This window comes from Triturus cristatus, chromosome 3_2 (genome assembly GCF_964204655.1).
Source record: "Triturus cristatus chromosome 3_2, aTriCri1.1, whole genome shotgun sequence".
In the NCBI taxonomy this organism is placed as follows: domain Eukaryota; kingdom Metazoa; phylum Chordata; class Amphibia; order Caudata; family Salamandridae; genus Triturus; species Triturus cristatus.
Window position 1 is genome coordinate 548,758,806 of NC_140584.1, and position 15,956 is coordinate 548,774,761.

General features: G+C 51.2%; 1 protein-coding gene across 21 annotated transcripts in view; it reads left to right on the forward strand.

Moving 5' to 3' along the window:
* Nucleotides 1-438: 438 nt before the first annotated feature.
* Nucleotides 439-15,956, forward strand: part of PAX6 (paired box 6) — a 50,072-nt gene continuing 34,554 nt past the window's right edge. For 2 of the 21 annotated variants that reach the window (XM_085648261.1, XM_085648262.1), the window contains exons 1-2: nucleotides 5,778-6,221; nucleotides 13,831-13,885. In XM_085648261.1, the coding sequence (XP_085504387.1) occupies nucleotides 13,876-13,885 (10 nt within the window). In that variant the 5' untranslated portion in view covers nucleotides 5,778-6,221; nucleotides 13,831-13,875. Of the gene's footprint in view, nucleotides 574-5,777; nucleotides 6,222-9,283; nucleotides 9,302-9,916; nucleotides 10,139-10,161; nucleotides 10,409-12,872; nucleotides 12,980-13,448; nucleotides 13,526-13,830; nucleotides 13,886-15,956 lie in introns of those variants that run through there. The other 19 variants (XM_085648266.1, XM_085648264.1, XM_085648270.1 and 16 more) reach the window with 18 other exon arrangements.

A 15,956-nucleotide genomic window follows, 5' to 3' on the forward strand; every position in this document is an offset into this window, starting at 1 on the left:
CCCATCGCCTGCCACATTTCCGAGCGCTTAGAAACGAGTTCTTCTTCAGTAGCGTTTGTTATATAAACTGCGCACTTTAAAGCCCTTCTCGGGAGTCAGACCGAAGACGCCGCCGTGGTTTCGGAACTGTTCCGCTGTCGGTGCCTGTCCGGATCACGTACATTGCCTCCTCTTGGATGTGTTGCGGGGCCAGGTGGAGAAGCTCTTGCGGGCAGGTTCGCGGAGCCCTCCGCGGCCCCTCGGCTCCTGCTCCCCGGGAGGGACTGTGGGCTGCTGGTGCCCGGCTCTGCCCGCTCGCTTCTGCAACCTCTTCGCAGCAGAGCTCCAACTCCTGGCCATTATGACGTCACCGGAGCGTGCGGGCCAATCAGGGCGGCGCTGGTCCGGGTATTAAGGGAAAGTTAGGGCACCGCCAGGCACCCTCCTTTTTACTGTCACTGACATTTCAACTGGGTGGCGGATTCGGGGGTGGAAAGTGGAGATCAAACCTGCCAGTTAAAGGCGATCGGCAAATGAAAAGTGTTGGAGTCAGCAGAGCGTGCTCCCTCGCCGTGTCCGCGCCGCTTGTCGCAGGTAACCTTTCAGAGCGCGATGTTTTTCATATTCTTGCAAGGAAGAGATGCGATTGTCACGGGGCGAGCCGAGAGTTTACTTTGTTGTGTGCTGTGTCTGTTTTAGTCTGTGCTCTTCGGAAGCTAGCTCTTGCGTTGCTTTTCACAGGTGAATGTTCTCCCCAGGCACATTTGCAATTCGAACCCCTCCAATTTACTTAAACACGAACCAAGTGCTGCCTTGGCAGGATATTGTTGCACAAACCGGTTTAAGTAACAAAAGACTCCCTGGCCCCAAATGACCGCTTGTCTGCTTTGCCAAATCTCAGTTTTCTTAGATGCAGGGATCATTTACCGCTGGGAACTGCTTTTGCGCTGACTTCACCCGCCTACTAGTCCCGAGCGCTGTGGCGTCAAGGCGCTACTGCATAGCTGGAAGTTTAGTAACGGCACCACTTGTTTTCAGTAACTGAGTCCGTATATGCAGGAAGCCTGTCGGTAAGTGCAGAAATGAAAGCGCACTTCCGTCGTGCATCGTTATACATGCTAGAATGTACAACCCTGGGTCGAGAATCTCTTGTTTTTTCATTATTATTTCAAGTCCCAGCGCCGCGTGCATTCTGGGTGCGCGCAGGACCGAGCTGTGCAGGTGTATTTCCCAAGCGCACCTGGGTGAGAGGCAACCCCCGGCGCCGGGCCGGGGCACTTTAAAGCGGACACGCCGGTACCCAGAGGTACCCTACCCTCCGCGCCTGCGGAGCACAGATGCACCGGAGAACCGCACGCTCGTGAGGGCTCACCGACATCCCCGGACCCTCCCCCCTCATTAGAGGCGTTTATGGGAGATTGTGTGTATCCAGCTGTCAGGCCGAGGGAAAGCTGTGACATAATTACCTCGGACCAGACAGTCCTCTGAGCCGGAGATTGCCGGCAGATTACACCGAGAGCGATAAGGCGCATCCCCGCTAATGCCTCTGTTACCGGCCTCGTCAACTGCAGGGTTCTCGACCAGGAGACTGGCAGTGCCCACATGCGGGGAGCTGGGCAGGTACGGCCGGGTGGCTCCAGGTGTGCGAGATCACCCCCTTCTCAGATTCCAACGTGTGGAACATCCCTTCCTTTCTCCATAGGAACCGGTCACAGGTGTGGGGTTTAGGCAGTGTACAAGGGGTTTGTCTGAGATGGGGTTTCGAGTGTTTGGGACTGCGGACAGCGTTCCCGTAGAGTGCTTTAAGCACCTGGCCAGTGCTTCGAGGACTTGGCGCCTTACGACTGTGTCCATGACTTGGGAAATTGCTGGATCTCGCGGGGACGAAGGGTAGAACCACTGAGGTCGGGATGCGCAGGCAGCAAGGGGCTGAAGATCGACTGAACGGGCCTGGAATTGAAGCGATTTGGTTAAAACATATGGATTCGTTTTAAGAACTCTCAACTAAGGTTTAACATCTCTGGCGTGTGGTTTCCCCGCTCTACAACAGTGTGTAAAATCCACAGTGAGGCGGTTCGACGGTGCGGGAGTTAGGTTTATTGCAGTCCAGAAGCAGGTTAAAAACTCTGGTGGTGTGCAAAAAAACGGAACTATGTATAAGCTTTTTGAAGCGGTTTAAGAACTCCGTGGTTCGTTGGAAACTGTGGTATAGAGTTCATGCATTCCAGATGCGTCTGGATCCGGTTAAAAATTCGGAGATTAATATGAGCATTTACAGGCACTTTAAGCGCGCTGGGGTTGAGTGACATCTATTTTGCAAGATTTAAGAATTCTAGATGGGGTTCAGAACTCCACGATTGTTTAAACCTAGGGGAGAATGTATACGCCTACTACACCCGTCTAAAAGCTCAACAGTTGGGTTCAAATCTATGGATTATTATGTAAGCATGTAGGGCCAGTAGGTTTCAAATGGTATAAGGTTTAAGGAATCAAGATGTTGTTTACATTTTTATAGTTGAGCTAAAACTAATGTATACCGTTAAGAGTTCATGATGGGGTAAGATTTGGTTAAAAACTAAGGTGTATGCTTTAACCATTCAAGATGCGGGTTAAGAACTCTGTGGATGGGTTCAAGGGTGTGACATAAGGTTTAAGCGTTTTAGGTGAGGTTTAAGAACTGTGGATGAATTAAAAAGTGTAACATAAGTTTTAAGCGTTTTAGGTGCGGGTTAAGAACTCTGTGGATGGGTTAAAAAAGTGTGACATAAGGTTTAAGCATTTTAGCTGAGGTTTAAGAACTCTGTGGATGGGTTAAAAAGTGTGACATAAGGTTTAAGCGTTTTAGGTGCGGTTTAAGAACTCTGTGGATGGGTTAAAAGGTATGACATAAGATTTAAGCATTTTAGGTGTGTTTTAAGAACTCCGTGGATGGGTTACAAAGTGTGACATAAAGATTAAGCATTTTAGGTGAGGTTTAAGAACTCTGTGGATGGGTTAAAAAGTGTGACATAAGGTTTAAGCGTTTTAGGTGCGGTTTAAGAACTCTGTGGATGGGTTAAAAAAGTGTGACATAAGATTTAAGCATTTTAGGTGTGTTTTAAGAACTCCGTGGATGGGTTATAAAGTGTGACATAAAGATTAAGCATTTTAGGTGAGGTTTGAAAATGCTGGGGCTAGTTAAAAGTAAGGTAGGTGCCTCAAGCAGCCTAGTGCAATTCAAGGACTGGGGTCTGCATACTTTCAGCATTCTAGATACTGTTTAAGCACTCTGGTACTGGTGGCAGCTAAGGTGTGCAGTTCAAATCACCCTGGGTGTGATTTGAGATCTCTGAATTTGAGCTCAATGTAGGTATACCTTTATAACATCCTAGAGGCGGTTTAAACACTCTGGGAGCGGTTTAGTACCTCTGTATTTGGAATAAAAGTATGTGTACAGTCTGGGCATTCTAGGTGCGGTTTAAACACTCAGGGAGCGGGTTCATACCTCTGTATGTGGAGTAAATGCATGTATACAGTCTGGGCATTCTAGATGGGGTTTAGGCCCCCTGGGAGTGGTTTAATACCTCTGAGTTTGGGGTAAATGTAGGTGTACAGTCTGGGCATTCCAGATGTGGTTTAAACACTCTGGGAGCGGTTTAATACCTCTGTATTTGGAATAAATGTATGTATACAGTCTGGGCATTCTAGATGGGGTTTAGGCCACCTGGGAGCGGTTTAATACCTCTGAGTTTGGGGTAAATGTAGGTGTACAGTCCGGGCATTCCAGATGTGGTTTAAACACTCTGGGGTGGTTTAAGACCTCTGTATGCGGGGTAAAAGCAAATATACAGCCTGGGCATTCTAGAGCCGGTTCCTGTCCATGGGATGGGGCGAACAGCTCTGTGGTAATGTTTTCGTATTTTGCTGTTGGGTTTGGGTCTCTGTGGCGTTTGAGTGTCCTTTCATGCACCCCTAGCGCCCACACACTGGCGCGGCTGCTTCGGGCGCTGTGCTAGCACTGCTGTGTGCCGTGGCCCGGCCTGTGCCTGGGATCTGACACCGCCAGGCGCCGTAATTGAAAATATATTTCTGCAGGCTGTTCTCACAGATATCAGGGGTCCGGGCTTTTGATCCCCCTCTGCTGCCGGTGTTCTCCAGGCGCTAATAAAACTCGCCTTGAGCTCCTTAGCGCCTTTATTAGCCGACAGATTAGCGGTTCCAGGGGGTTTGCAACAGCTTGCCCAATCAATAGCTTGTAAGGCGCCTGTCGGGAAAGCCTCATCATTCTTCCCACGAAGCCGGTCCAGCTTCCACGCCTGTGCGGGCACTCGGCCCTCTTCCCAGCAGCCCGCGCCGCCCTCCTTCCGAAAACCGCTGCGAAATAAAGAAACGCGCACACAAAACGCCGGAGCCCAGGCTGTGCGTGCACCGTACGCACCAACGGGAGGAAGAGCGCGGTGCCTGTGTGTGCCAGGCCAGCGCCGCCACGGAAGGGTTAAAGGGCGCCGAAGTTTTCACAGATTGTTGGTAAACTCAAAAAAGCCCCACTTATCTCGGTGTCCGCCGCATTCGAGGTCTCAGACACTGTTCCCAGTACACAAGCAGGCATCCCGTGTCCCGCAGGCACACGCACCGTGCGTGCACACGTCAGGAGTCGTGTGTCTCTGCTCGCTCAGACCCGACTGGACAAGGCGACTTAGAGCGTTTTTCTGGATATTAAAAAAGGTGGCTGGCAGAGCGGATGTTAATGTAAAGAGACGGGCCGGGGTACCGGCAGCCCACCTCCTGCAGAGGGGGGCTCTCTGCATTGCACGCGCACACACGAGCGCACCAGGGGAAGCTTCTCCCGCACCGCACGAGAGTGCACAGCGAAGCAACAGAGCAATACATATATACAACGTCGCCTTGTGTGTGAAACTCAACGCTTGCATTCGGCGAATGATGTTAACGAATGTTGTGCCCTGAGAATGAACAATTCACATTGTTTACAGAGAAATAACAGAAGGTGTTGGGCGCTTAGGGAGAACGATATTTGTGAAGGATTAGAAAAAAAACATATGACTGATTCAGGCTACTCGCAAAATGACAGAGTAGCAAAGACTGTTGGTAGCATTTGTACTGGTGACAAAATGTATGCAAATTAAATCTTGCACAGAAGATATTTCTATCTACAAGGAGGCTCGAGGCCGGAATGCACCTCGCGTGTTCCTTATTTGATTTTAACTAGAATTGCATTTCTATGCACTGAAGCATAGGCCGGGGCTCAGGGCCCAGTCAGCCTGCCATTGTGGCATAGGCCTCGTGTGTCTACGGTGGCCATACTCAGCCCTGTCTGCACAACAGAGATGGCATAGTAAACTCAGTCACATTGTTTCACTTGCGTGTCTGCCAGAAAACACATTTCAGCTCAAATTCTATTCCCGTTTCAAGCCAGCAACATTTAATTATTCCCAAATAAGTTTAGACAAATTTGAAATATTGCAGCCAGACTCGTAAGTCGCTGCCACTTCAACGGAGCTCACTGGCACATTCTTGAGGGCTGTAAAACGGCCTTTCACTCGCTTTTATTTCAAGTCTTCAGTTTTTTTGGCTTCTGAATCTGAAGCTCCCGTTTCCCCACAGAAGTCCTGATAAATCAGTAGCAGGCCGGGCACCGAGCCTTCTTTTGTGGCTGCTTTCTGCTTACAACCTTCCTCCCTCCCACACACCCCCACCCCTCAGACCGCCCCTTCCATTGGGATGACGTCAGAGGTATTCACCCTCCCCTCCTCTTTATCATTTTTTTAGTTAAAACTTTTTGGGGAGGGGACACAAAGCCCACTGTGCCCTGAGGCGAAATAGCTCCGTGATTAGTGCGCCTTTGGAGCCGAGGCATTAGACACTGCTAATCCCAGCGGTGGCTAATTGACGCTTGTACAAATAATATATGAGATTTTTTTCTCCTTTGCCTGGAGAGCATATCAAAGTTTTTTCCCCACCTTTTCTTTTGCTCTTCTAGAAGCGGACGGGTGTAAAAAAGCTTCTTTTGATTTCCATGTTGCAAAGGACTTGGCTTTTTTTCCTGCTGAAAGGGGCCGTCGTTGAATGTATTCCGTCTCCTCCAAATTTGCTTCTGTGCTCAAGATACTTTCTTCAAACACACGGAGATTATTTTCGTCTTTTTATTATTTAAAACAACAAGGAACCAGGCGGCGTCGGGCTTTTTCGTGAAACGTTGTGGAGCTGTTTTGGGGACGAAGGAGTCTGTTTCTTGGAGGACAGAGGTTGGTACTTTGAACTCTGCGTTCTGTGTGTGCGTGGTTGGTTGCAGCTGCTGTGCTGTTGGCTGGTGCGGTTACTGTTGGCTCTCGTCTGTAACTTCGAAAAGCCAAGTGTCTAAGGCGCTCTGATCGCCTGAATTTACCATCTCACCGGCTGCAACAGATTTCCGTGAGGCTGACACTAGTTGGGGTTTATTTCAGTGGAGGTTTGCAGCTGTTTCTTGCGAGCGGCCCTTTTGGCGTGTCTTTTAAACAACCTGCAAAGGGGTTTTATTTCTTTTGGGGATGTGATTGATGCGCCTGCATTTCTCAAACGCTAATGGACGAGGCCTGCATTTAAATGACTCCGGCGGGAACGGCGAGTGAGCGAGCAGGCCGCGCCGGCCTCCCTGGGCACACGTGGGGGCGCTGGGCCGAAGCACGGCTTGGGGAGCAGGGTGGCGTGTTTTGGTGTCTCTCGGGTGGCATGTGAGCCGCACATTAGTTCTGATTGAGTATGTGAAGGAGCATGGGTAAGCGGTGTGTGGGGGGGGGGTAAAGTGAGTAAATACAGGTGGATGGTTTCTGGTGAAGGAGTGTGGGTAAGTGGTGTGTGTGGGTGAAGTGAGTATATACGGGTGGGTGGTTTTTGATTGAGTGTGTGAGGGAGTATAGGCAAAGGGTGTGTGAGTGGGTAAAGTGAGCACATATGGGTGGGTGGTTTCTGATTGAGTGTATGAGTAAATGTGTGTGTGGTAAGTGCATGCGGATGGGTGGTTTCTGATTGAGTGTATGTGTAAACACGTGTGTGTGTGTGAAGTGAGTGCATTGGGATGGGTGGTTTCTGATTAAGTGTGTGGGAGAGACGAGTATAGGCAAAGGATGTGTGAGTGGGTAAAGTGAGCACATATGGGTGGGTGGTTTCTGAGTGAGTGTGTGAGTAAATGTGGGTGGGTGAAGTGAGTGCATTCAAATGGGTGGTTTCTTATTCAGTGTGTGGGAGGGACGAGTATAGGTAAAGTGTGTGTGAGTGGGTAAGGTGAGTACACATAGGTGGGTGGTTTCTGATTGAGTGTATGAGTAAACGTGTGTGTGTGTGTGATTGTGAGAAGTAAGTGCATTCGGATGGGTGGTTTCTGATTGAGTGTATGTGTAAACACTTGTGTGTGTGTGAAGTGAGTGCATTGGGATGGGTGGTTTCTGATTAAGTGTGTGGGAGAGACGAGTATAGGTAAAGTGTGTGTGAGTGGGCAAAGTTAGTGCACATAGGTGGGTGGTTTCTGATTGAGTGTGTGTGTGTGAAGTGAGTGCATTGGGATGGGTGGTTTCTGATTATGTGTGTGGGAGAGACGAGTATAGGCAAAGTGTGTGTGAGTGGGCAAAGTTAGTGCACATAGTTGGGTGGTTTCTGATTGAGTGTGTGTGTGTGTGAAGTAAGTGCATTAAGATGTGAGTGGGTAAAGTGAGTGCCTACGGGTGGTTGGTGGGCCTGGGGAGTGTGACTAGGGGGTGTGCGGGTGAGTACCTGGTCGGTGGGGTGGGGTCTGAATAATTGAGAATGTATGGCTGAGTGCTTATTTGGGGGGGGGGTTCGTTGGGGTGAAAGTACTTTAGTGGTTACATTGCTCGGTCCAGTGCCCTTCATTCCTGTGCTGAGACAGGGCCCGAGGGGGTGCTGCCCACTGTCGCTCAGCCGTCTAGTTGTTACATTCGCCGGGTTGTCAGTGGTTTCCGGAAGCGGAGTGATCCGGGGAGACGCTAGGCAGGGGCCTTCTACGGAGGCGAGGGGGCTGGGGAAACGTCGGTCCTATGTAGCTGGCTTGGGCCCCAGCCCCACCAGCCTTTCAAAGTTACTGACAGCCACCAAATGCACCACCCCAAAGTGGGAGACACAGACAGCCCCAAGAGGGTGTGGGCGAGCTGCAAGGTGTTCTGGGGGGGGGGAGTTTTGAGGGGTATCTCAGCTGCTGTTGGGGGGAGCTGTCTGTGGAGTACCTGGATGTGTTACGGGTGGGGGTTCCTGATGCGTCGTGGGGCTTAGGGGCACCATGAGGAGCAACTCGCTGTGTTATTAGAGGGAGCTCTGGGGGCATGTTTATATTAATGGGGGCAACTTGTTGTCATGGTGGGGGCCTTGAGGCGCATCTCCCGGGTGTTATTTGTCCGTCTCTGGGGACATAATTTCAGGCTGTGTTGGGGGGCTACGAGTGCCATCTCGCGAGTGTTATTCCAGGGAGTTCTGGGGGTCTCTGGATGCTTCTGGGGGTTTGAGCGGAATCCCCCGGTGATCCCGGAGGGGGCCGGCGGCTCCGGGCCTCGCTGGGGCCGGCATGACAGCGCTTGACGGTCCCGGGGCTCATTATCCGGCTCCCATTGAGAGGCCCTTTCAGTGGCAGCCAGGCTGGCTGGCAGAGTCGTTTGTCTCCTCATTGTACTGAGCTGCAGAATGCAACGCCTGTCAGGGCCCCCATTCACCCCCAGGATACTTTATTGATGAGCTCTGACTTTTAGCACTTTTCACATGTCACCAGAAGTCAAGTGTATCGTCCAACGGCTTCATTTTACCTTCTCCGCCTTCAAAGTCCGCTTTCTCCCGGCCCGCTTCTGGCTGTCTGTCTGCACACTTGTTCGGTTCTCCCGCGAGCGCCCGCCGAGCAGCCTTCGGGAAGAGGCGAATGAGACACCCTCAGCTCGGACTGGTGCTCCCTGTGTAACCCCGAGTGCCTGCGCCGGGGGGAGGCTTTGGGGTGCACTGAGCTGTGCCCTAATAGTCGGACATTCAACAAGTGACGCTGTGGTGTGTGGTCAACACAAGAGCGTCATTGACTAACTTTCCAAGAGTCCTCGGCAGCCCTGGCTCTGGAGACCAGCAACTAACAGGGAACAAAGCGGGCAGGCCAGGCGCCTACTTCAAATAAAACTTGGACACCCCTGGATGGCCGAGGGCTCCCAGTTATCCGTGGTGGTAAAATGTGGGGGGCTAGCAGAGCAGTGTGTGCCCGCCTACTGGAGTCGGCGGCAGGCTCCGTTTATCACAAAAAACGTGATTCCTCGCGTCTGAAAAGGGAAAGTCGTCGTTTCTGGATCAGGAAAGCTGTGAAGAGGTAACGCCAGCTCTTGGTCAACAAACGGCACGTGGGGAAAGTTTGTGTGAGAGTTTTCAAGGACACTGCAGCGCCCCGGCAGGAGCACTCAATACACAGAGTGGAGTGTGTATTTACTCTGCACTTTACAGCCCGGCTGCCCCCCTCCTTCGCCCCTACGCCCCGCCTCTCCTCCTCCATGGGCAGCGGAGGGGGTTACACGCCAAGCTTGGATGGCTCAGGGCAATTCACAGTTTACAAAGCGCCTGTCTTACACATATTTACGCCTTTTACATGTGAATGTTGTTTTGTTTATCCCTATTGTCAGGGGGGGGGGGGTGCTTGCTGTTTGAATGCAAATCCTGCAACCCCCACACAAGCTCATCCTACAGCAGCCAGCATGGCTGGGTAGGCAAACCCCACATATTTGCAGTGGGGCATCTTTATTACTCAGCCGAGCCCATTTTTGGGGCACTGTTACGATTGCATTTTCCTTACAGTAGAGCGGATAGCGTTAGGCAGCCGGATTCAGGCGGAGGAACCAATTGATGCAGGCGGAGGAGCCGGGCGGCCAATGGGCGCCTGGGAGGCGCTGGCAGCGCTTTGCATAAAGCAATATTCCGCGTGTGAGCCAGAGCAGAGCATTTGCATGTGTGGAGTGATTAGGGGGTTTGAAAAGCGAGCCCCGGGCCGGCCCCCTTTCCCGCTCCGGCTGAGGCGCAGGAGGAAGTGCGCTGGCTGCGGACGGAGGCAGAGGTCAGGCTCGGCTAATGGGCCGGTGGAGGTGCAGGGGGAGGCGAGGCGGCGAGCAGAGGCGCCAAGCCACTAATGCACTCGAGCCCTCGCCAATCAGCAAAGGTGCGTGTGCTCGGCACAGTCCCTGCCCCCGGCCCCTCCGCGCGCACACACACACTCACTCACTCACTCACTCACAGCGCACACGCTGCACATCCGTGGCAGCCCCCTGACAGCACTCTTCACTGTCAATCTCTGTCTCCTTCCCAGGAACCCAGCCTCCGCTCCGCACCGGCGCAGCCTCCTATACCCACCGGCAGGCACCGAGCTTCCGCGCCCACTGCACAGCGTCCGCCGCTGCCAGTGCAGCCCGGGACAGCATGCCTCGCACAGGTGAGTGCCTCTTCCTGCTCCCTCTGCACTGGGTACCGCGGGTCTTGGGGGAGGGAGGGGGGCTCGGACCTGGGATGCGCAGCTCACATGCGGGCCCGCTCAGCTCCACCTGACCCGGTCAGTGAAGACAGGTGACCCCGGAGGGGGTGGTGGCAGACCAGGCTTTTGGGGTGCACTTGGTAGAAAGATCTCCGGGAAGAGGGTGCAGGCGGCGTTGCATATCGGCCACAGGCCTCGTTGAAGCTGTCACACGCCTCTGTTTCCACGTTGGGTACCTTTTGTATGATGGCGTTCAGGTGTTGGCTTGTGGGGCGGAAGGGGTCTGTTGTAGAGGGCGTCATGCGCGGGTGTCTGTCCCTCCGTTGCTTACCTGTGTCCACGAGACTACAGAGGCGGAAGGAATCTTGTTAGGCCACAAGGGTGGTCTGAGGGATGGGTTGTAGATTGTGGCCCGCCGGGTGGGGGTGGGTTCTACGTGGGGGCTGCGGTGAAACTGAAGAGCTGGCCGAACCTGGCACCCCACGCTCAAGACATTCGCGAGTAAACAAACGCGTGCGGACATTGTGTGTCAAACTGCCTCATGTGCACGTGGGAAAAAACTGACGGCGTTCTCATCTGTGGACATTTTGAGATGAATATTTCCTCTTTATAACTTTGCTTCCAAGAAAAGTCCTGAAGGCAGTTACAAACAAGGCCCCGATCACTTGTATCTCTTCCTCTTCGAATTCATTTCCGGTAGTGTATTCACCATGAAAGTGTATTTGGTCACAGACGTGAATGTTATTTTATGTCTGGGTCTCTATGCCTCAAGGCTAAAAGATAACAGGTGGGTGAGCAGCTTCCCCCCATGAGCAGTAGCGAATATTATGAAAACCAACACACACACAGGAAGGGGGGAAGCTTACTTCCCCTTCCTGTGTGTGTGTTTACACTCTTTCTGTCCATTGGAAACTCAAAATTCTGATTTAGAAAATTAGGCAAATTGACATGTATTTAAAATATAAGAATACGTTCAAAAATGGTTCTGTACAATTGTATATTCTCGAGAAATGAAACGCTTTCACGAGACACTAAACAAACTGTTTACTTAGAGGTATTAACTGTCCTATTTTAAAACAATGTTGATTGTCTTCGACCGTGACTGTAAAAATGAAAAAAGCAATACTTCAGTCAATAAAAAGATTATGCCAGAAATATAACGAGTTTGCTTCGATTCACCAAAGCAATTAATGTTTTAGCTTTGCCATTACCGTTTGTGCTTACACAAACTTTGTGCTGTTTGCGGCTAGACGAAAACTCGGAGAAGTGTTCACCAGCTGCAAACAAAATATGAAACAAGCAGAAACCCGCAGGCGGTGTCTGGAATCACTGTGCGAAAACATCGTGCGGATTTTCGTGGCTTCAACGGCGGTCCCGTGTGTGTTATGTTGCACTTTCAGTTCCCTGCTAAAAGTTTTACTAGAAAAGTTTCACAACAAAAAGCAAAACTCCAGACATGAAAAACTAGCGTGATCCCGTTAAAGTAAAGGACAGCCTGCTATTCCAAAAAAATACGTGCAGGTGGAGGGGGGCTTAGCAAAGTTATGAGGCTGTATTCTAACTTTTCGTTTGTGGTGTGAGACAAAGCTGGGAATGGTCTTGTCAGCCGGACGGGCCCTCGCGGTGCGTGCATCCTCCCGGGACGTGGCTGGTATATTAAACCGCGGAGAGGAGCTGGGCTGGGGCTTAGAGAGGCCGGTCTGCCAAGCAGTGCTCTGTTGATATTCAGGTGGCTGTCAGAGCTGTAAATGTTTATCACTCGGGCTCGGCGCGCGGGGAAGAAAGCGCCGCCTGATGTTTATTTCGTCTTCAGACGGCTACAAACTACTTACTCGAGTTGCACAAAGGCTGCTTGCTGCTGAATGTGCTAACCGCAAAGCCCGTCACAAGCGGAAAGCAAAAAAAAAAAAAAATTAATATTCATTATAAGACGCAAAGGAAACGGGAATGGGTATTCTCTTACTCCTCTCTCTAAAAGAGGAGAGAAAATGAAGGCCGGGACGATACCATGACTTCACCGCCTCCTCTTCTTCTCTGCAACCCGCCTGAATGGGCCCCTTTCTTACAATTGTCTCTTCCCAATTGAGCGCCCCGCTGGGCTGTTGTATCTTTTTTACAGCCCCTAACAACGCGCACCAGTAACACAATTACCCCCAGATATTTATAACGAGAAATTACTTTTCTATCTGCGAGAAATAGGGGGGTGGGGGAGGCCCGAGGCTCTGTGGGCCCGGGTAGGGCCCTCTTTGTAGCCTGAGGAGGGGGCCCCGGTCCCGGGCGCTTTTTTGGGGGCCGTGTTGCTGCTCGGGGGAGACGGGGTTGGTGCTCTCTGGGGTTTGGGCAGGGGAGGCAGAAAGGAGGCTATTGTTCGCTTTCTGTCGCCTTTGTGGGGCAGTTCTCACCCCCTCCTGTTTCTACTTTTTAGAGCACTGAGGCGAGGTAGCCAGCGTGTGTCATTGCACAGCGAGGAGCTAAAGACCCGGCAGCGGAGAGGGGGCCGACTCCGAGCACCGCAGACCGGCAGCCATGAGGGTGAGGAGGGAAGGGAAGGAGGGGCGCCGTGAGATGTGCTTGTGAAGGGCCAGGAGCCGGGCAGGAGGCCTGCCCGCTCCGGGGCCACGCGCGAGACAGCAAAGTTCCAGCGTGCCCGCCCCAGAGAGTGGGCAACACTGCACTTACTGCACCTCCACTGAACCATACACACAGGCGCGCGCGAGCCCCCCCACCCCCCCCCCACACACACACATATCCTACCCTCAGAAACAAGCCCAACTTGCTTAAAATAATTTAGAACCTCGAGAGTTTTCCACCACAGTCCCTTTATACATATGGTTAATTTTGTATTTACATCAATCTAAGTAACTTTTTTTTTAAAACAGCCTCATTCCGCCCCATCGTAGCGTGCTATGCGAAGTTCAAAGACTTTACGCTGCATTTTATTTAATTTGTCCCAGGGGGAAGGTATTTTTATTTTAATATCATTTTTTTTGTTTTGTCCTAGAGGGAAGACTTTAAATAGAGGCAAGCAGATGTGTGAGCCCTTTAATTGCATGACAAGACAGCCACCCCATATTTCAGGCAAGTGTAAAAGGGAAACGTCGCTGCGCTATTTTGCTGTTGCTGCTTCTCGTGCAGTCAGGCCATGGGACCAGGGAAGGTGGGCGCGAGCCCCCGTCTGGGCCTGGGTCTGAACTGCACGTGCTGAGTGGTGCAAGCTCAACCGCCTTAAAAAAATAACATTTTATGAATCTTAGATAAACAACGACTATCTACGTGATTAATAATAATACTTCGAAAAATCAAATACTCACACTTGAGATGTGCTTTTGAAGCTGACACTTGGCGTCAACATAACTAAAAAATGTTTATTTTGTCACTAATAGGACTACATAAGGGAGACACAGGGGATCGCGCTGGAGCAGTTCAACATGCAGAACAGTAAGTTATCTATTTTATGTTTCTTGATCAGTTACCAAAAAGTTAAAATGTCCCGAAAAAAAGCAGTCATTCTTGGCTGAATGTATGTTTTCAATATTCTTGACAGAATGCATAGAGTATTTCGGGCAGGGCGTGTGTGTGTAAGGATTTTTCCAGTTGGCTTGCAGAGCTGTCTAATTTGGGGAGATATGTGTCTGTGCAAACAGAGTGAAAACACACGTAGCCGTGGAGTGACGTTTCGTCCGACATGTTGTTTAATTGAGGCACTTAGCGTGTTGTCTTCCGGGCATTTTGAGGTTAACACGTGGAGATGCGCAGAAGATTTGCAAGAGGGCGCTCCCTAACCTGAAGTCGATGTAATTATGCCTGACTCAGTGGCCCAGCTATGTTCCCAGCACAGGTTGTCTTTGTTTAGGCGGTTGTGTTTTTTTTCCTTCAAAGAGTGTTGTGAGGTGAAAAGTTCACGAGCCCGGTATGGCGTGCGGTTTGCTCTGCTGAGGGCACAGGTCTCTCAGGGCTGAGACGGCGGCCTTTGGGGGTGGAGGGGCTCTGCGTGAATTGCTTTTGACAGTGTGGATTTGTAAACAAAGTTATATAAGAAGTCAAACAAGTGAGTGGGAGCTGCAGCGTTGGGGGTGTCTCCCCTAAATGGAATTCTACGTGCTCGAAAGTGGGCCTCAGTGTGTACAGGCCTGGATAATTGCACTCCTCAAAGTTTACGTGTCTGAAGGCTAACTTTCTGAAAAATGTAATGGCGCGAATGTTTACTGACTACAATGTTTACAGGCCTCTAAGTTTTCGGGTGTTAAACGTCACGGGTTTAAGTGTTTATCGTTCTGGGGAGCATAGGTGTAAAAGTTTACAGGCCTCGGAGTTTTGTGCCTAAATGTTTTCCCTGCTTCAAAAAACATGTTTACTGCCTCATATTTCCATGGTACGGTCTGATAGGGGCAGCCCTGGCTCGGACCCAGCGACAAGTATGAGGATGGGAAGTGCCAATGTAATGAGGTGGGGGGGGGGGGGGTGCGGGGCACACCTGCCAGCCAGTGGAAACGCCCAGGGCGAGATTCTGTGGCACAACTGTGGAATCTGCGTTTGCCAGTTGTCTTGCTTTGAAATGTACAGTTTGAGCTAGAGAAACATCCACTAAAGAGGTATTAGAAGTTTTGTTTTTTTCTACTAGGGTGCCTGCCTATTACAAAAGGAGGTTTTGTGTGTGTGGTAAAATAGTAACACAATGGCAACACACATGTGTGCCTTAATGCTGCGCCTCTCCCGGGTTATGTAGTGCCTTAGCCTTTAAGAAAGGGGCATTTTTAGAAAATTCATTTACGAAAATAAACCTGACACGTGGACAATGCACTGTGCTGCCCCAAATAACGTCCTGTGCGCGCGCACCTCTTTCTCCTAAATGTGTGTCAGGTCACTTCATTTTCTGGCCGCGTGTGTGTGCCCAGGCGGACACACTGTGTATTGGTGGATCACGGGTCCCTGTAAGGGTCAGAAAGAGGCTTTCCTTCCACCCTGCGCTGTGGGTTCCTCCGGGCGTCTCTTCGTGTGGGGTTTTAACGCCGTCTCCCCGCTGCCTGCCCCCCTGATCCTTGGCAGACTGCGCTGTGCGCGGGAAAAATACGACTATCGCGTTGCAGAGGCAAAGCAAACACAATAACTGGGCGAGGGATCTCCTTACAGGTGAGGCTGCCGGGGCCTGCGAGCTCCCGGCCGGCACCGCAGGTGTGCGAAGCCGCACGGCGACCCTCTCTGTGCGCACTCTTTCATGGGCCCGGAGCTCGCAAGAACACAGTACAGAAGCCTGGCGGGGCCTAACTTGTAAAATAATAAGTGCCAGGGGTAAAGTCTTGCTCGCGAGTCCTCTGCAGTCACTTTCCAACGTCGGGGTGCGAATAACAAGGTTGTATGCTCTTGTTTCCACCGCGTGTCCTTTACATTAACCACCAGACGCTTCTGTCCCTGTTTCTCACTCTGTCAGCTTGTCTTTCATTCTTCCTTTATTTGTTACTGCTTCTCGTCTTTTTCTCTTTCTTTCCTCCTTTTGTCTTTGTCTCTCTTT